This window comes from Pan troglodytes, chromosome 17, assembly GCF_028858775.2.
Source record: "Pan troglodytes isolate AG18354 chromosome 17, NHGRI_mPanTro3-v2.0_pri, whole genome shotgun sequence".
Classification (NCBI taxonomy): domain Eukaryota; kingdom Metazoa; phylum Chordata; class Mammalia; order Primates; family Hominidae; genus Pan; species Pan troglodytes.
In genome coordinates, this window is record NC_072415.2 from 22121769 (window position 1) to 22142841 (window position 21073).

The 21073-nt window shown below is 44.5% G+C and overlaps 1 protein-coding gene across 14 annotated transcripts in view; it reads right to left on the reverse strand.

Moving 5' to 3' along the window:
* Nucleotides 1–21073, reverse strand: part of MTCL1 (microtubule crosslinking factor 1) — a 125928-nt gene that overhangs the window by 49940 nt on the left and 54915 nt on the right. For 8 of the 14 annotated variants that reach the window (XM_016933321.4, XM_016933323.4, XM_016933322.4 and 5 more), the window contains exons 4-5: nucleotides 4951–5010; nucleotides 3733–3810 (exon numbers count right to left, since the gene is read on the reverse strand). In XM_016933321.4, the coding sequence (XP_016788810.3) occupies nucleotides 3733–3810; nucleotides 4951–5010 (138 nt within the window). The remainder of the gene's footprint in view (nucleotides 1–3732; nucleotides 3811–4950; nucleotides 5011–21073) is intronic. The other 6 variants (XM_016933327.4, XM_016933325.4, XM_054672047.2 and 3 more) reach the window with 2 other exon arrangements.

The window sequence follows — 21073 nt, forward strand, 5'->3', positions numbered from 1 at the left end:
GCACGTGCTGAGTCAGTACCGAGCTCTGGGTACACACTGGGTACTGCAGACCCAGACACCTGAGCTCCTTGCAGCCTCTTGCCATGCAAGTGCAACTTCAGAGCGTTTACTTACGTTCCTTTCCCTTTAGTTGCTATAACACAGCAGGAAATTAAACTCAGAGACTCAAGGCAAGGAGGTAAGTGTTGGATAGAGTCAAGTGTATCAAAACCTAAGAAGTGTCCTCATAGGGCTTCCAGAGGGTTCTGGAGGATCCTCAAAAGCTGACTCTGCTGTTCACAGCCTGCAATGCTTGGCTGAGGTCAAAACGGCACTTTTTGGACCCAGTGGAAAGTCAACTCTGCTTTGCAGAGCTGGTCTCCTTGTTTTGAAGCCAGATGAACTCCCCGTTTTGGTTTTGCAAAAACGTTTTACTGTTCACATTCAGCAGATGGGAAAAATAACCGATTTCACGAATCACTCCTCTTTGATCGGCCATCAAAAGTTTCAAAAGGCTTCAGCAAAGGTTTCCCCCATCACACAGAGAAACTGTCAACAACAGCACTGCGGGAGTCAAATCCCACAGCCCTCGTGGAGGAAAAGGCTTCAAACTGCTCTCCAGGCCTGTCGCCCCTTCTGTGGAACAAGTCAGCCCCCGGGGGAGAATTAACTCCTTCGGATCGTCACATGTGCTCACAATGCAGCTTTTACACTCAGAGAGCATGGCTCGTTCTCTGCCGCAGTCTGGTCGCACACTCATCATTTGGCAGAAAGAGAAATGCCTCCCTCGGCGCCTCCCAACTTTCCTCCTTCCACTCTACCTGGTCCCTCCTTGCTCACCACAAACCCCATGGAAAGGGGGAAAACGATATGACCAGGAAGGCTCAGCCCAACACCTACGACCAAGTGTGCAGCCACTGCCACAGGGAAGGAAAGCTTGCCCTGGCGCTATCTGTGCATCCTAGGGAGGATGACACGCCCACTGTCATCTCTTAGCTGAGGACAAAACCAGGCCTGCTGGACTTGGGGTCAAACATGCTGCCCGGAGTCCTAGCTTTGCCCCTCCTACTGTCTAAGGGACCTGGGCTCATCACAGAGCCCCGGTGAACCTGTCTCTTTGTATCTAAAGCAGGAATGCTCACTTAACCACAACGTCGTTGTGAGGGTCAAATGAAATAATGGTCTGTATATGATAAATCATAAACCTAAAAAGTGTATTTATTATATATAAACTGGTTTGTATATGATAAATCACCATGCTCTAGCTCCCTGAAATTAATTTTCTTATTTGTCTGAAACACAATTAGTATTGGGTGAAGGAGCCGGTAAAGAGTCTTTTTCCTTCTTTGCACGTTAGGAGAATAACGTATAAATGTCACATCGTCTTTGAGTTCTGAGAACTTATCACATGAAGGATTTGGTTGGGTTTGGGTTAGGTAGACATAAAAAGCAATCCTGTGACTAACTTGAAGTAAGGCTGTCTGCCCTACTCACAACTACTGAGGCAAATGGGCTATGTTATCATCGCTGCTGGGGTAATGACGTATTTTTTGAAAGAACCTACACAGAATACATGGGCTGTAAAAGGCATACGTTGTGTTTAATACTAATACTAGAGGAAAAGCATGCTCATTTATCTGTTCATTCATTCTTTTTTTTTTTTTTTTTTTTTTTTTTTTGAGATGGAGTCTTGCTCTGGAGTCTGCACTCTGGCTGGAGTGCAATGGCGCAATCTTGGCTCACTGTAACCGCTGCCTCCTAGGTTCAAGCAATTCTCCTGCCCCCTGCCTCTGCCTCCCGAGTAGCTGGGACTACAGGAGTGTGCCACCATGCCCAGCTAATTTTTGTATTTTTGGTAGAGATGAGGTTTCGCTATGTTGGCCAGGCTGGTCTCAAACTCCTGACCTCAGATGATCCACCACCTCAGCCTCCCAAAGTGCTGGGATTACAGGTATGAGCCACCACACCTGGCCTTGTTCATTCATTCTTTCAGGAAATATTTATTAAGTACCTAGTATGTACCAGAAGTTGGCATGTTACTTTTTAAACAACCCCAGCTTCTTAGAACTTTCAAAAGTAGAGCAAACACAAGCACCTTTTCAATTTTTGTTAAACACAGATTTGTAAGAAATCTAAATACATAGACAGGTCTTTGTTGTTCCCATGAAGGAATGGAGTTTAAGCTAAAATATCTATCAATGGAAATGGATTGTAAACACTTAAAAGCTTGGGACCAGAAAACAGGGGAGTGCCCTCAGCCCCATTGTTAACTTGAGAGCCAGTGTCTGTCCATTGTCAAAAATCATCTAAATGATCCCATCTCCACCTCTAAAGCAGAGAAATCCACAGCAGCAGAGATCACAGAGGGCAGCATTGTCCAGCTGCAAGGAAACTCAGCCCCACTCTCCACCCTTCTTGAGCCTGGGACTCGAGACTGGGCTGGACAAGGTGGGGGCAGGGCCGCCTGCTGTGATCAGCGTCCGTGGAAACTTGCAGCTGGTGAGGCCTTGATGTGGTGGAGCCAGTCCAGGAGGTGCAGGCGAGGGGCAGAGTTGCCCGCATGGTGCGGGAAGCTTTTGGCTCAAACAGGCGTGTGGACCAGGGACTCAGGCAATCCCACTCTGCCTGGTCCCTCCTTGCTCACCGCAAACCCCACGGAAGGGGAAAAATGATATGACAAGGAAGGCTCAGGGAAATACCTACGACCAACTCCTGGGGGTCTTCCCCAACAAGTTGAACTGAAAAATTGGGGAAAGAGGTAAGATCTCTGAAGGGTCCTGAAACACGCTGGAGGTTATACGTGCTTATCTGCACCCCCTCATGCAGGCAGAAGGTCCCCATAGAGCCCTCAAATCACCTTGATTTCTGGAAACCTTCAACCTCACACCATCACCCTCTGTCCACCATCCACTACAAATCTATCATAGAACAATTCTCCTCCGTCTCCATGAACCTAAACCCAGGTCAGTTAAAGCAGCAAGATCCTATGACATACTCTAACAAGTGTCAATTTGTAGATTACCTGAGGATTGATAAAATGTCCAAAACGTCTTCTCGTTCCTTAAAGAAAAAAGCTGTCAGCATGACAGCATGCTGTCATTTCTACTTAACAACCATACATGCACTATGAGGCCTGCCACCAAGACTAAAGCAGGGTTTGAAAGAAAGACTGTCCTGGAAGCCATGGGAGAGTGTGTATTAAATGAAGGAGTCAGACGTCTTCCGTGAGGTCGAGGCAGCTGGAGCAGGGCCCGCTGCACCTGCCGGGTGTTGTGTGCAGGAGAGGGGCGGCCTGAGGGAAGCTGAGCTCGGCCTGTTCTGAGTAGGGGAAGCCACTCCTTCTCATAAGATGTGGAATCACAGCTTCAGCTCAGGCAGCGGGAGGCTGGATGCCCATCTTATCTTGTAACCGTAGACTTCTTAAAACTCTGCCAAGAGTCTAGCGGAGGCGGGGGGTCAAGGCTGAGTCTAAACTGAAGGATATCATTTCTGGTTTCAAGAGATCATTGGATAGCCCCAGCAATGTGGTATGAAAGTAGGTCAAGTCCAACTTTCCATATGACACACGATTCCTGTTGCAGGCAGAGGGCAGGCATGGCCAGGAGGGGAGACACCCAGGGGCCCACCACCATCACCACCAGCGGGAAAGGCCTTGTCAAGCAACAGAAATATATCGCTCTCTGTATATATTCTTTGGCTTGCAAGTCAGCCGTCCAGCCAGCACCCTGAGCGGGTGACTGCCCACGTGCCTACCTTGCGCCGGGGCGCCAGCTTCCTTTGGGTTTTGGTTGCGGGCCTGCAGTTCCCAGGGCGCTCCATTCCACCATTCTGCTGAACAGAAACTCCTTCCTCAATAATCCCACCGGCTGGGTGGGCGGCTCAACGCATCCCAGGTACCAGGGTTTCTGACACGTGCCCAAGGAGCAGCAGCTCCTGTTCTTGGCCCGTTTTACCCTCAGGGCGAATGCAACTCCATGCTGTTCATTTCACAATGGGGCAGAATTTCCCCTTTTAAGGAAAAGATCTTCCCTGGGCAAGAGCCAGTCAACTGAAAACACTCTCAGCCCAGAAGAGTATAAGCACCCAGCAACGGGATGGCAGACTTTAATTTCCCTGTTATTAATGGATTCCAAAATGAGACTGGGAGGCTGGGGAGGGTGGAAGGGAACAGTTGAGCTTTCTGCTGCTGCAGGGGCCTGCTCCCTCTTGAATGATGCCCTGGGGATCAGTGAGTTTGGAGAATGGAGAAACCCAGGGGATCCTTCAGAGGGGAATTCACAGGGACAAGGCTGCAGGAGGTCGGTGGAGGTTGCTGAGCTCTTAGTTACCCCGACTCATTGTGTCTCTCTAATTACTACTCGCTCTCAGAGTGCAGTGAGCTGATATCCCAATAACACCTTTGTTCTCTCCACCACCTAATGCTAGCAGCAATTTAAAAACAGAATCCAGTAAAACAGCTTTACAGAAAAGCTAAGAAAGTTTTGAAGAATACATACTGTGCATCTAGAAAAGGCTGAGAATATTTTACCTTCAATTAGGACCATTCAAGATATCGTTCAGCTTGCGCATTTAAAAAACAACAACATTCAAAACAATGTCTTATGAATGACTCGACACCACAGTGGCTGTTTTATTTCACTGTGTGGATGACTTTGTAGGTCAAAACACTTTTTACCATTTATAAGTACTGTCAGGCCCCCAAACTACACTTAATTCTGTTTCACACAAAGCCAGTTCTTTTTCCTGAAGAAATCACCAGCTTGTCAGCGTGAGGGAGAAACAAGAGGGAGGAGCTGTGGGTTTGCAAAGGAAATGTTCACACTGTGGAGGTTAGGAATGAGTCCACGTGTTTGGGCAGGTAATGTTTCTTTGGATGTTTTAAAGGCAAAGCTAACACTTACTGAAAAAAATTCAAAATGAGTTGACTTCACTTATAGGAGATGTAACATTAGAATGAAAACCTCTGCTTACCTGGTTAAAGGTTTTCTTCTCCTTGTACATTTCCCGAGTGCTTCTTCTTTTTAGGGAACTCTGAAATAGATCCAAGTGACATTCTGTGACCAAGGGCTCACACGTGATAGCCAGCATTAGCAAACATCGTCCCCACAGGTGGGGACACACACACTGAACGGAGGCTGTTTCCCACCAGAATCAAGAAACAACTTGTGTAAATTTGTTTCTTGCTTTAGAATCAAGAAGCATCAATGTGTAAATGCAGTTGGAGAAGTTAGATGAGGTCTCTGAATCTTAAGATTCTTAAAATCCTAATTATTGTATTTGGGGTATTCCTTAAGTGTTCAGTTTAATGAAAAAGGAGAGTGGCTGGGATAACTTTAACAGTGCAGAGAAGGCAAGAAGAAGAGGAGAAAGGCAGGAAGTTTGGGAAACAGATAATTCATATTTCTGGAGCTGGTTCACTTTCCAAATCATGTTTTGTTTGGGCTAATGTGAGAATTAATTGGTGTTTCCTGGCCAGGTGCAGTGGCTCATGCCTATAATCCCAATGCTTTGGGATACCAAGGCGGGAGGATCACTTGGGGCCAGGAGTTTGAGACCAGCCTGAACAACAGAGTAATAAGACCTTGTCTCCACAAAAAAGAATTTTGTTGTTGTTGTTTTTTATTTGAGATGGAGTCTCACTACTTTGTCACCCAGGCTAGAGTGCAGTGGCGTGATCTCGGCTCACTGCAAGTTCCACCTCCCGGGTTCATGCCATGCTCTTGCCTCAGCCTCCCAAGTAACTGGGACTATAGGCACCTGCCACCACGCCCGGCTAATTTTTTTTGTATTTTTAGTAGAGACGGGGTTTCACCGTGTTAGCCAGGATGGTCTCAATCTCCTGACGTCGTGATCCACCTGCCTCAGCCTCCCAAAGTGCTGGGATTGCAGGCGTGAGTCACCGCGCCCAGCCACACAAAAAATAATTTTTAAAAACTTAGCTGGGTGTGGAGTCAAGTGCCTGTAGTCTCAGCTACTAGGGCGACTGAGGCGGGAAGATTGTTTGAGTCCAGGAGTTCGAGGCTGCAATGAGCTATGATCAGGCCTATAGCCATGTACTTTAGCCTGGGCAACAGAGCAAGACCTTGTCTCAAAATAAATAAATAAATAAATAAATAAATAAATAACTAGTGTTTCCTGAGTGGCCAGATAAAAAGTGGTGTGAAGGAAGAGGAGGGCGGCCCTTGTTTACAGAGAAAACCTAACTAGGTTTTGAAATTCTCAGGAAACCCACTCCAATTCATGGCTAAACCTCTATCTTAAAGATCTTACAAAGCTCATAACTTATTCCCATGTGAAATGAAGGCCTTGGCTGTGTCCTTCAGTGCCTGGGAGCCCTGCCTAGTTTTACATTATGGACTCCAGGCAAGAAATTGCAAATACATCTGAAAATACAAACAGGAGTATGAGTGAAGGGGCCTAGAGGTGTCTGCAACAGACCAACTGGGAGATATGCCAGCTCCTGCAAAGGGAAAGTGTGAAGGCAGAAAGAAATGAGGAGTGAGAAGCATCCTAGAGGAATATGAAGGGATTTGTAGCCTCTTAATCTGCAAAGATTAAGTTAATCCTGAGGAAAGCTAGAAGGAAGCAGGTGGGGAAGCAGAGCTCTGCCGGCCCCAGACCTGTCAAGGCAAGCCTGCGAAAGGAAAGAGACTGTCCCCAACGCCAACCTCCCTCCCCTCTGCAGTTCCACCTCGGGGTCCAGGTCCTCATCTGAGGTCTGCTCAGAGCCCTGACTCTCTCAGCTTTATTCCTGGGTGCCCACCCTGTATCAGAAGAGTTTGCAAAGGAGGCTCTATGCAAGTCCCTTACATCGCAGTTAGAACTTAAGTTCATTAACTCAGCACTGTTCACATTTTAAGTGCCTCACTCTCAGAATGCCAGCCCTTGCCATTTATGGGAAGAATCCTAGGTTAAGAAACAGTTAAAATTCTAGCTGCCCCTGAGCCTCTAGGAGGCTGGAGACCCAGAAAATATAAAATAGATAATTGAGAGAAGGCCCTCCGAGCAGAGGGCTGAAGAGGGTCACAGAATCATCATGGAGCAGGGGCAGCAGGCTCCCTGACTAACAAAGGTGGAAGGAACCCCAGCTGCAGAAGGCTTTATTTCCTTTAGTCTTTTTGGTAAAGTGGGTCACACTACAAAGAGAACCAGTATCTTCCAACAGGTAAAGGTAAGCCTGTCTTAAAGACAGCTTGAGTTTCTCCACCCTTAATAAGGAAGTTCCCCAAGATTTCTACCTTCATGCTTCAGTTAAGAAGTTTCTTTTGTTTGTTTTGTTTTGAGACGGAATCTTACTCTGTCGCCCAGGCTGGAGTGCAGTGGTGCAATCTCGGCTCACTGCAACCTCTACCTCCCCAGTTCAAGCGATTCTCCTGCCTCAGCCTCCCCAGTAGCTGGGATTACAGGTGTGCACCACCATGCGCAGCTAATTTTTTTTTTTTTTTTTTTTTAGTAGAGACGAGGTTTCACCATGTTGGCCAGGCTGGTCTCGAACTCCTGACCTCAGGTGATCCACCTGCCTCAGCCTCCTAAAGTGCTGGGATTACAGGCATGAGCCACCGTGCCCGGCCAGAAGTTTCTTTTATTTGAATGAGCTGAGTGAGATAAATCCTGATGAATCAGCAGGCTCTCTCCCAAGCTTTAACCTAAGGGACTTAATTCCAGGGCTGTAATAGCGATCAGGGCCCGCAGTGAGGGCAGAGCCTGCTGTCCCTGGCTTTCATCACATTCTCCCAATGTACGCACTGAAAGAAAACTAAATGAAGTAAAATGAAAGCTAGAACTGGAGACAAAATCTACGCAGAATCATGGGCTGCTGCATATGAGGCTGGTGGCTGGAGCACATTCTGGGTGGGAGCCCTTGGATGGACTCTTCTAGCCACCCCTACCCCATGTGTCCCTTCCCCTTGCTTATGGGCTGTCAATTGTAGCCCTGAGTCCTGCCATCCTCCTAGCAAATCACAGAACAGGCAGGGAGTCATGGGACACTCCTCCTCCACTCACAGACTCCATTCACAGTGGCAACTAGAATGAAAAACACTGCCAGGGTTAAAGTTTTAAAGTTAACCAGAGGCCGGGGCGGTGGCTCATGCCTGCAATCCCAGCACTTTGGGAGGCCGAAGTGGGCAGATTACTTGAGGTCAGGAGTTTGACACTGGCCTGGCCAACACGGTGAAACTCTGTCTCTACTAAAAATACAAAAATTAGCTGGGCGTCGTGGCTTACGCCTGTAATCCCAGCTACTCGGGAGACAAAGGCAGGAGAATTGCTTGAACCCGGGAGGTGGAGGTTGCAGTGAGCTGGGATGGCGCCGTTGCACTCCAGCCTGGGCAACAGAGTAAGGAGAAGGAAAGAAAGAAAACAGAAGAAAAGAAAGAAAAAGAAAAGAAAGAAAGACCAGAAATTTGCAGAACCTGTATAAAAGAAACCATAGAACATTGAAGATCAGCATAAAATAATGCTTAATGCTGCCTAATGGGAAGACCTTGTAATAAAGACGCCATGTTTCTTCCAAACCATTTTGTAAGCATGATGTCATTTTAACCAAATTCCTTAAAAAAAAAAAAAATACACACACACACACACACACACATATTCGAAAAGAGTGTGTGTATGTGTTTGTGAGTGTGGTAAGAATGGACAAAGTAATTCAAAAACTCATCAAGAACAGAAGTTGGCGAACCATGGCCCTCAGGACAAATCAACCCACAGCCTGTTTTGTAAACAAACTTTAATTAGAATACAGCCTCATTTATCACTGTCTATGGCTGCTCTGCACTGCAAGGGCAGAGTAGAGCACTAGTGACAAACTGTTAGGGCCTGCAAAGCCTCAAACTACTTTGCTGACCTCAATTTAGAAAAATAAATTGGTGAAAATTGCCAAGAACACTTTGAAAAGGAAAAATAATGACAGTATTTGTGCTATTAGATATAAAAATTCAATACAACGGTTCGGTGCTGGTATAAGATAGACAGATTAATGAAACTAAATAGAAGGCTCAGAAATAAAGAATATATGAGATCTTAGTAATCAATACAGGTCATATTTTGAACTAGTGAGGAAAGGATGAACTATTTGGTATGTGTTGGTGAAACAACTAAACATATTGTGAGATCAAAAAAGGTGAGACACACACTATATAGAGATAAATCTTAGATGAATTAAAATTTTAGATGCAAAAAAAATACAAGGAACGAGAAAAAAAAGATGAATTGATGTGTGTTCTTTATAAACACAGAAACAAAAGCAGAAACATCCAGAGAAAAGATTGATAGACTGGTAAGATTTTTAACTTTTAAAAAGAATATATCAAAAGAAACCACTTATAGTATTAAAAGGCAAATGACAAACTGGAAAAAAGATTTTTCTAACACGTGACAGACAAAAGAGTAGTATCTTGCAAGCAACAGAAAACACATCTTAATAAAATAAACAAACGGCCAATAAACACAATTACTGACAATTAAAACAAGATTTTTTTTCACTTAGACATTTATAGACTCAAAAAAGTAGGGCACTCAGTGTTAGCATGAACCCAGGGAGACGGGCACTTCTGTGCACATGAAGGGGCATGAGAAACCCGCAGCATGGCAGCGGGTGCGGGGGGATGGTGGTGCAACTTGGCCTTACAAAGGCATAGGTTGAGAGGTGTAATTCCACCTCTGAGAACATACCCTAAGGACAAGAGACATGCACCAAGATTTATAAATGAGAATACTCTTCACAGCACCTTCTATCATCGTGAGTGAGTACTATGGAGGTATTACAATTTTTTCCTTTTATTTTATTGTATATATTTAAGATACACATGATGTTTTGATATGCTCATCTCAGAATACACATAGTGAAATGATTGCTACAGTTAGGCAAATCAACATAACCATCATCTCATACAGTTATTTTTCTTTCTTATTATTTTTATTATTTTATTTAGGGTTAGCATCCCTAAAAGCTATGCTCTTGACAAATCACTAGTACACAATACAATAGGACTCATTATAGTCCTCATGTTGTATACTAGATTTCTAGATACAGTCATGCTTTTGAAGACCATTTAAGGATATAGGAAATGCTCATAATACACTATAAAGAAAATACAGGTTACAGACAGCATATATTTAGTGATCTCAAAATGCTTAAAATATATTTATATTTAATATATAACATACATTAAATACTAATATATAACACATATATATATATAACATAATAATATATAACATATATACATATAAGGAAAGTGGCCTGGAGCAGTATACCCCCAAATGTTAATGGTCATCCTGTTCAGGTGACAGAATTATTAGTGATTTTCATTTTCTTTCTTTGTGGCTTTTCATAAATGATCTACAGTAAGTACTATTTCCTTTAAAATGGAAAAAAAAAAGGTCAGGAAAATAAAACTTGTATTTTGAAGACGTCAGAGAAAAGAGACTATCACAGATCTCCTATGTGGGATTGCAATGACAATTCAATGGAAGTTATTCCCCAATTTCTTGGGTCTCTTCCCATAAGCTGATACTGTTTTCATCAGCTTGGTCCTTCGAATATAGCCTATGCATATGTGGCTGGTTAAAAAGACCAGGAAGCCCCCTGAGGGTTGGGGAAACTGGCCAGGTATCCCACTGCATCACACATCTCCAGGCATATGGTCCCCTGGCCAAGTGCCAAGCAGTCATGAGGAACAATCACTGTGCCTCCAAGCACAGAGCCACGCAGGCTCCTCAATGGCCACCTGCCAGGGTCTCGTCCACTGTAGCGTGCTAGATGCCACCGGACTCTGGGTGAAGTGTCCACGGGTGCAGGACAATTTGCGTGCACATTAGTCATGCCCAGTTTATTCCTCTGGATGCCTCAGAGATCCAGTGGAGAGTCTCTTCCAAGGAACAATGAAGGGAACAGGTAAATGCAGACTATTAAATAACAGGAAGCCCCCCAGTGGGGGCTTTGCCTGGTGACTAATTCTACTCCCTCCTTTTAGCCTGATCAATTGCCAGCAAATCAATTGCATATTCCTACTGAAAAGAAAAAAAAATTAAGTTTGTGAATCCAAATTGAATCCATCTAAGGCTGATGCCTTGCTGAGTACTGAAAATGATTAAATAAAATATGAAGTTAGGCAATTATTTGGACTTTCATGTCAATTCTTAATGCTTCCTATTTTAAGTTGGCCAATTTCTTCCACACAATTTCAGAAAAATTAATAAGCTCTCAATTGCTTAAGTGTGTCAGAGACAGACTTTGAAAGTCTAAATTTTTAAAAAATTTAGATTGGTAATAAAAGGAGACAAATAAAAATTAGGATTCTGTAAATTATAAGTCAGTATGGGAACGAGGATGTAGATGCAGACTGATAATTTTCAGAATTCTTACAGATTCTTATTATTTAGAAAGTTTGTAGGTTTTTGGGGGGTAGTTTATAAGACACACAGGTATAAAACCAGATTAAGGAAACGAAGGTGCAGAGGTCTTCTTCTCCCTTTTAGAAGGAAGTTATTAAGATTCCTTTACTCATATGAAATCGGTCATGGGAGCTCACGCCTGTAATCCCAGCACTTTGGGAGGCTGAAGTAGGGGGATCATTTGAGGCCAGGAGTTCAAGAGTAGCCTGAGCAACATTGCGAGACCCCATCTCTATCATATAAAATAATTTTTTAAAAAAGATTATTTTACCCATATTAAAGTTGTCATTTAAGTGCCAGAAGATGTGAAGGATGCGAATTAATTAGCCTCTCGTTCAGCCACAGGCACTATGTCCTGGCTGGAAGATGCCTCCTCCCCCTTCCTCCTCTTCACTCGTCCCTTTATTTTATTTGTTTTTATTCTAAATATTATGCCATAAGAGGTATTATTTATTTATTTATGTTTTCACCTATCCCTTTAATAGTTCCGGGGAGCCTGCTTCCTTTCACACCATGGAGCTGCTTGCTTCACCTTGCACTGGAATTACACAACAGGACCCAAAAAAACAAATCCCCTTCTCAGATCCAGTGGAAAACCCTCCTTAGCAATAATGCAAAGGAAACCCTTTCTCCTTGGCCTTGTTAAGAGCACAGTGATGATAATGATATTAACAACTACCATATGTGTTGGGCACCCACTCATGCCAGGCACAATGCTAAACTCTCTTTACACATCTGTTATGGACTAAATGTTTGTGTCTCCCCAAATTCCTATGTGGAAGCCCTAATTCTCAACGTGCTGGCATTAGGAAGTGAGGCCTTTGGGACGTAACTAGGTTCCAATGAGGTCATGAAGGTGGAACCCCCACAATGGGATTAGCGTCCTTATAAGACGAGGAAGAGGCACCAGAGCTTCCTCTCTCTGCCACGGGAGGATTCATCGAGAAGGCAGCTTTCTGCAAGACAGAAAGAAGGTCCTCACCAGAACCCAATTCAGCCTTGGACTCTGCGGCTTCCAGAACTGTGAGAAATAATTCTTTAAGCCCCCAGCCTGTGATATTTTGTTACAGCAGCTCAAGCTGACTAAGACAATATCTAATCTAATTCAATCCTGACAAGAGTTTGGGGAGGCATATGTTATTACCACTGAGTAACAGACAAGAAAACTAAAACACAGTCAAAAGTTGGGTAATGTTTCAAGATCCCCTAAACTTGGAGATGGGCCACCAACCTGGGCCCAACCCTAAGTCTACATTCAAGGTCACAGCCCTCAGACCCTCAGAGCTACCTTCCAGGACTCTCATAGCCCAATTGCCCATATTTGGGCTGTTTTCTGGTTTCTTAGCCCCAAATTGCCAATTTGTCTCATCCAAAAAATCTTTGCCTTTCTTTAGCAAAAGAGCACAAAGGACTATTATAGGAATGGTTACAAGTTGCTACATTTGCAGGTGCTGCATGGCTATGAAATAATATTTGTTGGCACTGATGATTTCTCAAAGGATCTGAGGCTGCAGACAGCAGAATTCCTTATTTGGAAAAGTAAGACAGAAAACTATTATTAGAGGACAAATGTTATAAGTAAATGAGGGAAAGAAGAGGAAAATTACATTGAGACACTTTGGCTAAAGAAGAGTGGGGCCATGAGCCAGAGCATGGTTCAGGATTCCCAGCATCCAAGTCAATGAGTCTGGGAAGGCCCCAGAGGCAACAGCCTGGCCAGCAAGTGGAAGGTCAGGGTCACCAGGCCACCTGGGATGGACACAGATGCCCGGCACACCCCCTAGCAAATGCCACTTTCTCCTGCACATGCAAACTCGGGAACATGACATACATTTGCTTTGCAATATGAGCTGGTTGGCTTATTTTAACCTTTGTGATATGTACCTCGAAGCCTAGTTTTTGGAAAAAACTAGGTATGTTTTGGCTAAAACATACTATCACATAGTACTCTGAACCAAACATTGCAAAATAAACTAAATCAAAGGTAATAAAGTAAAACTGTAAATTATAACTACAGTGCAAAGAAAAATTGTAACTGATGACCATGACAAAACCATAATGATGACTGCACCAAAAACAAAGTATCCTTCCCCCAAACTGCAAGAATCCCAACTCTGTGCACATCCACGCTGGCACTTAGCAATACCACGGAGCATAGTAGGAAATATGGAATCAGAATCCTACATTTGAGAAACCCCTACAGATGGGCCCTTGGGCATTTATAAAAGTTGAAAGTCTGTAGAAACATGACATTTGCCTGTCAGACTGAATATAAGGCTGTGTCTTTTAGAAAATAATCTGTTCCTGGCCAGGCGCGCTGGCTCATGCCTGTATTCCCCGCACTTTGGGAGGCCAAGGCGGGTGGATCACCTGAGGTCAGGAGCTTGAGACCAGCCAGGCCAACATGGTGAAACCCCATCTCTACTAAAATACAAAAATTAGCTGGGCCCACGTGCTGATGCACACCTGTAATCCCAGCTACTCGGGAGGGTGAGGCAAGAGAACTGCTTGAACCTGGGAGGTGGAGGTTGCAGTGAGCCAAGATCGCGCCACTGCACTCCAGCCTGGGTGACAGAGCGAGACTCCATCTCAAAAAAAAAGAAAAGAAAAGAATCTGTTCCCACCTCTGCCATTGGTCTAATGGAAGGAAATCTACCAGTCCATCAAGAGAGGCAAATTATTTCCTAGTTTCATGAAATAAAGCAAGAGAGTTAGAACTACCTTGAAAACAAAACAAAGCTGAAAAATCATACAAATAAATGATATATTAAAATGTTGCCCTCTTTTCAGAGAAAACCCATCATCGGTTTTTCAGACGCATGTAACGTGAAAAAATATTTAACTGTCAAAGAGCACATAGGAAAGTTCTGAGTTACTCCTGATACTATTTTATATTAATCTGCCAACATACCCTACAGAACCTCTGATTTGACTTTAAGTATGATTCTAATTATAGAGTACACCATTACAGTAGTAAAACTTTGTTATATACAGTTGTCAAAACTCAGTGAATGTGAACTAAGATCTGTGCATTTCTGTCCACATGAGTTTACTCAAAAAAGATATAAACAAAAATTTAGCTCTAGTTAACAACATATATTTTGGAGAAAGTGAATAGGCATCTACCGTTTATTTTCAAATGCACCAAAAAATAAGATGGGTAAATGAATAAAAAGATGGGTAGACAGACATGTGATAAACCAAGTATAGTACAATGTTAACATACAGTGTGAATGGTGGGGATAACTGTTTTCACTACAGAACTCTTTTTGCTATCTGTTTGAAAATTTTCAAAATAAAATGTTGGGAAGAAAGAAATCAGGCACATAAATTTTCATTTGCACTAAAAGTTAATATAATATTGTGTAGCCATTAAAAATCGTGATTACTAAAAAATTTTAATGACAAATTTTTTCATAAAACATTCACCTTTTAAATGTAGGATTAAAAATATATACTTAATATAATCTCAACAAGATTAAATATTTTTGTCTTGGAAATGTTTGGAAGCAAATACACTAAAATGCTAACAGGCCTTATCAATGGGGAATAGAATTATGGATGACTTTATGTTTTTGTTTATAGATTTTTTTCCATTCCCCCAAATAGTCAAGATTAATATTATTTTTTTTCAAATCAGAAAGGTTCTCATTTTTTAAGGACAATGGAATTGACCTAGCGTAATGCAAACATCCCACACCTCCATTAAACCTCTGCTCTGCCTCACCTGGAAATGATGGACAAGACTGATGGACCCCGGGTACTCAAACCAGACAGAAATGAACAGGAGATTAAACTGCAGGATTAACTCCCAGGCAGGATTAGCTCTGTGCCACTGGGGATCATCAAATACATCTTTGTGCAGAGGACAAAGTAGGGCTTAATGTATATTTGAGGAGAGTAAATGAAACTCTGAAACCCTAATTGCCTTCCCAGGCTGAAGGCTTCCTATCCAAGAGACTCTCCCACTAGGGAGGCCTAATAACACCCTGTCCGACTTACTGACCCATATCTGCCTAGGATCCTTGTTATCTGGAGCCACTGCTTGGTTCCATAAATCATCTACTAAACTGTGCTGAAATATCAAAAGCATCACTGGCTAGCATTACTGCACAAAAGCTATTGATGCCCCTTGGGCAAATCTTCAGCAATGCTCATCTCCAAGCACCGGCAGCTAGGATCCCTAGCTCTAAGCCCCAGGGCACAATACTTTAAGTGATTCAAGAGGAGGGGGTAACTTTCTGCTCCATGATCTCATGATTCTTAAGGAGCAAAAACCCTCCCTCCTCCATCAGCCTCTACCACTGTCCTGGAAACTACAGATTATTTAATTAGGCAAGAGCAGTGAAAGCTGCAGGGAGAGGCACAGGATGCAACCTGCTCCCACAACAGGACAAACCCCTGGAGGCTAGAGAGCTGCTCTGAGGCTGCGGAAGGGGCTGGCCAGCCCTGGTCTTTGAGGTGGGTCAGCCAGTGAGGGCTGGGAATGAACAAGCTTCCCCTAAAAGGCAACCTGGAAACAGAAGAAAATCATCAAAGAACAATACCCAGCCCTTGGACTAAGGATGGGCATAGAGCAGAAGAGAGGGAGGGATGTCCCAGCTGCACCTGCCCACCCTCAGCTCTGTCCTGCCCCACCCTCTCCCAGGAAGGTGGCTGGGCCAGGGCTACAGCTGGGAGCAGGCATTCGGCAGAAAAATAAAACAGCCATGGTTTCATGTGATGAAAACCAAAGAAGTCAGTTTGATTATCTCTGGTGCTGTCTGGAATGAACACACAGGCTAAGAAGGTTAACACCCCCAACTGTCAATATCTCTGCTAGTATATTATATTTATGAGACACAACATTGCAGACAGTGTTGAAAAGCAGGATCAGTTGCCAGAGTTGGTGTTTTCACTGCAGCCTTTCAACAGCTAAAGCCATCGTCTGCAAGTCCCCACTGGGGCGTCCCAGGCCCCAGCCTCTGATGCAGACCAGGGCACAGAGCCTACACAGTGTCCCTGCAGCAGCCACTGCAGAGACAGCTGCTCCTTTCTCCCAGTCCTCCGACAACTCATGCTTCACCTAGGGGGGAGCTTGGTGGATCAGCTCACACAACAGGCGCTACATGCAGGATGATGGAGGAGGCCTCATGAGGCATAATTCTTTGGCACACCCCTGCTGAAACGCAGGCCTGGAGTGCTCATTAACCACGCCTTTCTTGTGTGCAGCATCCGCTGCATGCTTCTAAAACACATCAATCTCATGTTTTGTCTTCTAAATGACACCAATCTATGACCAGCTTCTCACATCTGAGAAAATCCAGATGTTGTTGGATCTTTATCTGCAAGCTATAAAAATCCAGAAGACCTCCTGTGGGTACATAAGGGTGAATGTGTGCATTATTCAGACTTGTGGCAGCATTGTGTCGGGATGGCTCCTCCTGGGGCTGTCTAGATCCATTTGTGCAATCAGGCTGGACTCTAATGGTTTCTGAGTGGACAGAAGGAAAGAGGCCCAGTCAGGGAGCTCTGTTTGCTGGAAGCTCTGCCTGCTTCCTTCTTTGATGTGGCTGCTCCCTGCTGGGACAGACCTCACATCTCCCAGGAGCCCGCATGACTACTTCTGTTCTATCACTGTTCCAAGGATGAAAGTACATGTCCTGGGTCCTTCTAATGCTTAGGTTCTCTGATTTTATTATTCAACAGAATCACTCCCACCCAAAAGAGAAGAGAGAAGCTTCCTTGGAGGAAGCACGGAAGGAGTGGCTTGCCCGAGTAGCTGCAGCACCCTCCTGTTGGCACTTCCATCCCTTGTGTAGTTGGGTCCACTTCTTCCCGAGGACGGGCAGTGAGAGTCACTAACCCAGGAGAAAATGGAGGTGTGCGAAGGTTAAGTGACTTGCCCAAGGACTTGTGGGGGAGGAGGCTCTCGCTCTAGGGTGCTCTGCTTGCCCATATCACAGCTGCCTCTGGCGCACACACAACCAGGCCACCAACAGTGCAGGGACTTGGCATGGAGGTACTTTTGCTCTTTCAATCAGTCGTCTGTTCAGCCAGTCATTTCTTGCCCCTTGGGTTCACTGGGGCAGAGCGTGAGTGTGTCTCTGGCATAGTTGCCCCAGCTTGCCATCTTCCTTCTACCTCCACCCCGCTCACAGGCTGCATCAACCTTCCTAGGGCACACAGGCCTGCCGCCACGACATCTATCCTGAGGTGCAAACGTGCTTCAAAAAACTAACTGGTGTTCAGAGAAGGAGCCACTTGGAGATCAAGCAGCAAATGGCCTGCAGGTAGGCGAAGGCCAGGGGAAGAACCTTCCTTCATCCCACCGGGTATCAACTCACTTGTTCTTCTTGCCACAAGTTCAAGCTTTGAGGCAGCCCCATGGTGCCCTAGTCACATACCTACATAGGCCACTATTTTGTTTTAACTCTTCCGGGCATTTTATTTCTTCTCTTTTTATCATTGGGAGTAATTGCACCTGTCAGTGCCTCTCAGAGTTAACTGTGTAATTTTAACGGGTTTTTAAAAGCCTCCATGACAATGCCTTTAGAAAAACTTTGAAAATTCAAAGTATAGTTTGTTTTGCATTGGATAATGCACTTTACTCCAAAGTTGACCCAACATCCTTACAAAGTCTCAGTTGTCCAGCAACCATGTGAAAGTGCCCAGGCTACGTGGGTAAAAGGGAAAGGTGAATTAAGGACATGGATGCTCACATCCAAATCCAGGCATATCGAGCCAGCCTGTGGTCTCAATTTCCTTATTTAAAAGTGGGGGGCGGGGGCAGGGGCCAGGCCCAGTGGCTCATGTCTGTAATCCCAGCACTTTGAGAGGCCGAGGCAGGTGGGTCACCTGAGGTCAAGAGTTCGAGACCAGCCTGGCCAACATGGTGAAACCCTGTCTCTACTAAAAATACAAAAAATTATCCGGGTGTGTGGTGCACACCTGTAATCCCAGCTACTTGGGAGGCTGAGGCAGGAGAATCACTTGAACCTGGGAGGCAGAGGTTGCAGTGAGCCGAGATTGCACCACCGCACTTCAGCCTGGGCAACAAGAACGAAACTCTGTCTCAAAAAAAAAAAAAAAAGTGAGAATAGTACCTTCCTTATATAAAGCATTCTTTTAAAGATCAAATGAAGTAATTTGCTTAACAAGTGATAACTATAAAAAGCAATATTACCCTGCCAATTATGATTCTCTTCTTGTTTAATATTTTCAAGTCCTAATCACCCCCTCCTTTTTTTCAAAGTAGAAAAAAAGACCCACTATTAATCATTTTGGCTTTCTTCTCTCTCTAGGAGAAAAACCAATGTTTAGAAAACAGGCTTTTTCACTCTGCATGGAAAATGTGTGTTTGAAGTATGAACTTTTTCAACTGTGTGATTTCTATATATTCTATATATAGAACAGAATTTAGAACCCTAACTTCACAAGTATATAAAGTCTGAAATAAAAATCCCAATCTGTTAATTCATAGGAAAAATTTTAACAACAAAATTCGCTCCCACAGTAAGAGAGCATTATTTCTATCATTTCAGGGAGGTAAGTGGGTCAGATTTTCCACAATGCAATTAAGTATGCCAAGAGCCAATGGCAAAAGTGATTTCACACACAATTTATAGGATGAGTCAAACCACCAGGAGAAAACCGATGATGTGTGTTCTCTCCCCTGCTATTAGGACCTAATTAGCAAAGGACAGACACTCCTCTTTGGAACTGACAAGACTTTTTGTCAACATATTAAAATCAAATGAGCAATAAGGCTGAGAGAGACCGCTGAACCAAAGGATACGTAGAAGCGTGAAGCAAAGGAAAGGGAAATAAAAGGAAAAGAAGTTAGGAAACCTCTTCCATACAAGAGCTTTGGGTTTAGATGGAAATTGAGATGCTGATAAGAGTGTGACACAAGCTGGGCTGGAGACTCTCTGCCTTGGTGGTGGCCTGAGCCAGATTCGCAGGCACATGACATCTCTTTGGAAGTGAACTGGCATCCAATTGGAAAAAATGAGGAGAGACTTAGATTCTGTTCTGTGGTGGTTCTACAGCAGGTTGGACCCTGGGGTCTGGGCGGGCCCATCAGGGAAGCCCCAGCCAGCAGGCCTCATTCCTGCCCCAGGATGGCCACTTCCACGGCTGTCCCTTTCTTGGACATCGTTTTCCTCTTCCTTGATTTCTAACCCCCTGGTAACTCCTGGTTTCAGTTCTGTTTTCTTGCACATAACTGAAGCCAGACAGAACAACTCGGCACATCTTGTCACAGGCCTGCTTCCTCCAGACAGACATGGGACATGTTATCAATGAGGATGTATTGAGCGGGCTTGGTTGTGAACTACCATTCTAGGGGGCGAAGAATTTCTTTGTGCAGCTGGCAGGTCATTTCAGCCTGTAGACTATATACAAGACTTTATAGAAGCTACCAAACAATAATTAAGAATGAAATTAACAAAGAGGAGAAAGAATACACAGAAACGGAAACATAACTCAGCCCAGAAACAGCCACTGTAACAACAGATGGGTGCACACGCTGCTTCCCAAGCCTGAGCCGGGCACCACACTCGCCCCTTTCCCCGTGCTCTCACGCTCATCTCCTCCTTCCCGCCCTATCCTGCAGAGCCTCAGACCTCCTGCTTTTCCTGCCCCTCACCGAGAGGGGCTCCCCAATTGCTTCCTTCCTGCACATCCCGTGCTGTGCGTGCCGATGTCTTCTTGTACCTCCCTTTCAGCTATCAGTGTGATCACTCCTGTTGCCACCCCTGTGGGGGTTCTGGCAGCGGCTCTGTCCTCAAGGGTGGAAGCCACGAAGTCATCATCGATTTCCGTCCTTCCTCACTCCACATAGGAAACTGCCTTCTGTGGGACAGCATCTTTTCTATCCATTCTTCTCCATGGCCAAGGAAGACTCCATCACCCCGACTGTTCATTTGAGAGCCTCCTTAGTGGGGGTGTCCCCCAAGGGTTGCTCTCCTTAATCAATCCTGAACATTGAATAATGTTTGGGCTGAGAGCAGTCGCGGCAGCTACCCTAGTTTAAATGTCCCAGCGCACACTGCGTGGCTGCTTCTCAGCTGATGCTGGGTTCTGTATTGTGCACATTCACAGGCAGGGGTGCAGCTTTACCGTGGAGACAGCACAGCAACACGCCTGGTGCCTGCCCTCATGACAGCAAGAGGATGCCATTCGGCGAGGTGTCCTTGAAACTTCTCTTGGAAAATCTCAGCTTACAAAAAGACACCTTTTAAGACACTAATTATCAGGGACTCAAACCTATACCTGAACACCAATACTCACAGGAGCACAATTCACAATCACCAGAAGGTGGAAATAACCCATGTGTTCATCAACACTTGGATGGATAAACAAAACATGATCAGTATGTACCATGGAATTCTATTCAGACATAGAAAGGAATGAAATTCTGATACAAGAATAAACCTTGAAAACATTATGCTAAGTGAAATAAACCGGACAAAATATGAACAAACACTGTATGGCTCCCCTTATATGAAGATATGGTTTGGCTGTGTCCCCACCCAAATCTCATCTTAAATTCCTACATGTTGTGGGAGGGACCCAGAGGGAGGTAATTGAATCATGGGGGCAGGTCTTTCCTGTGCTGTTCTCGTGATAATGAATAAGTCTCACGAGATGTGATGGTTTTATAAAGGGGAGTTTCCCTGCACAAGCTCTCTTCTCTTGTCTGCCGCCATGT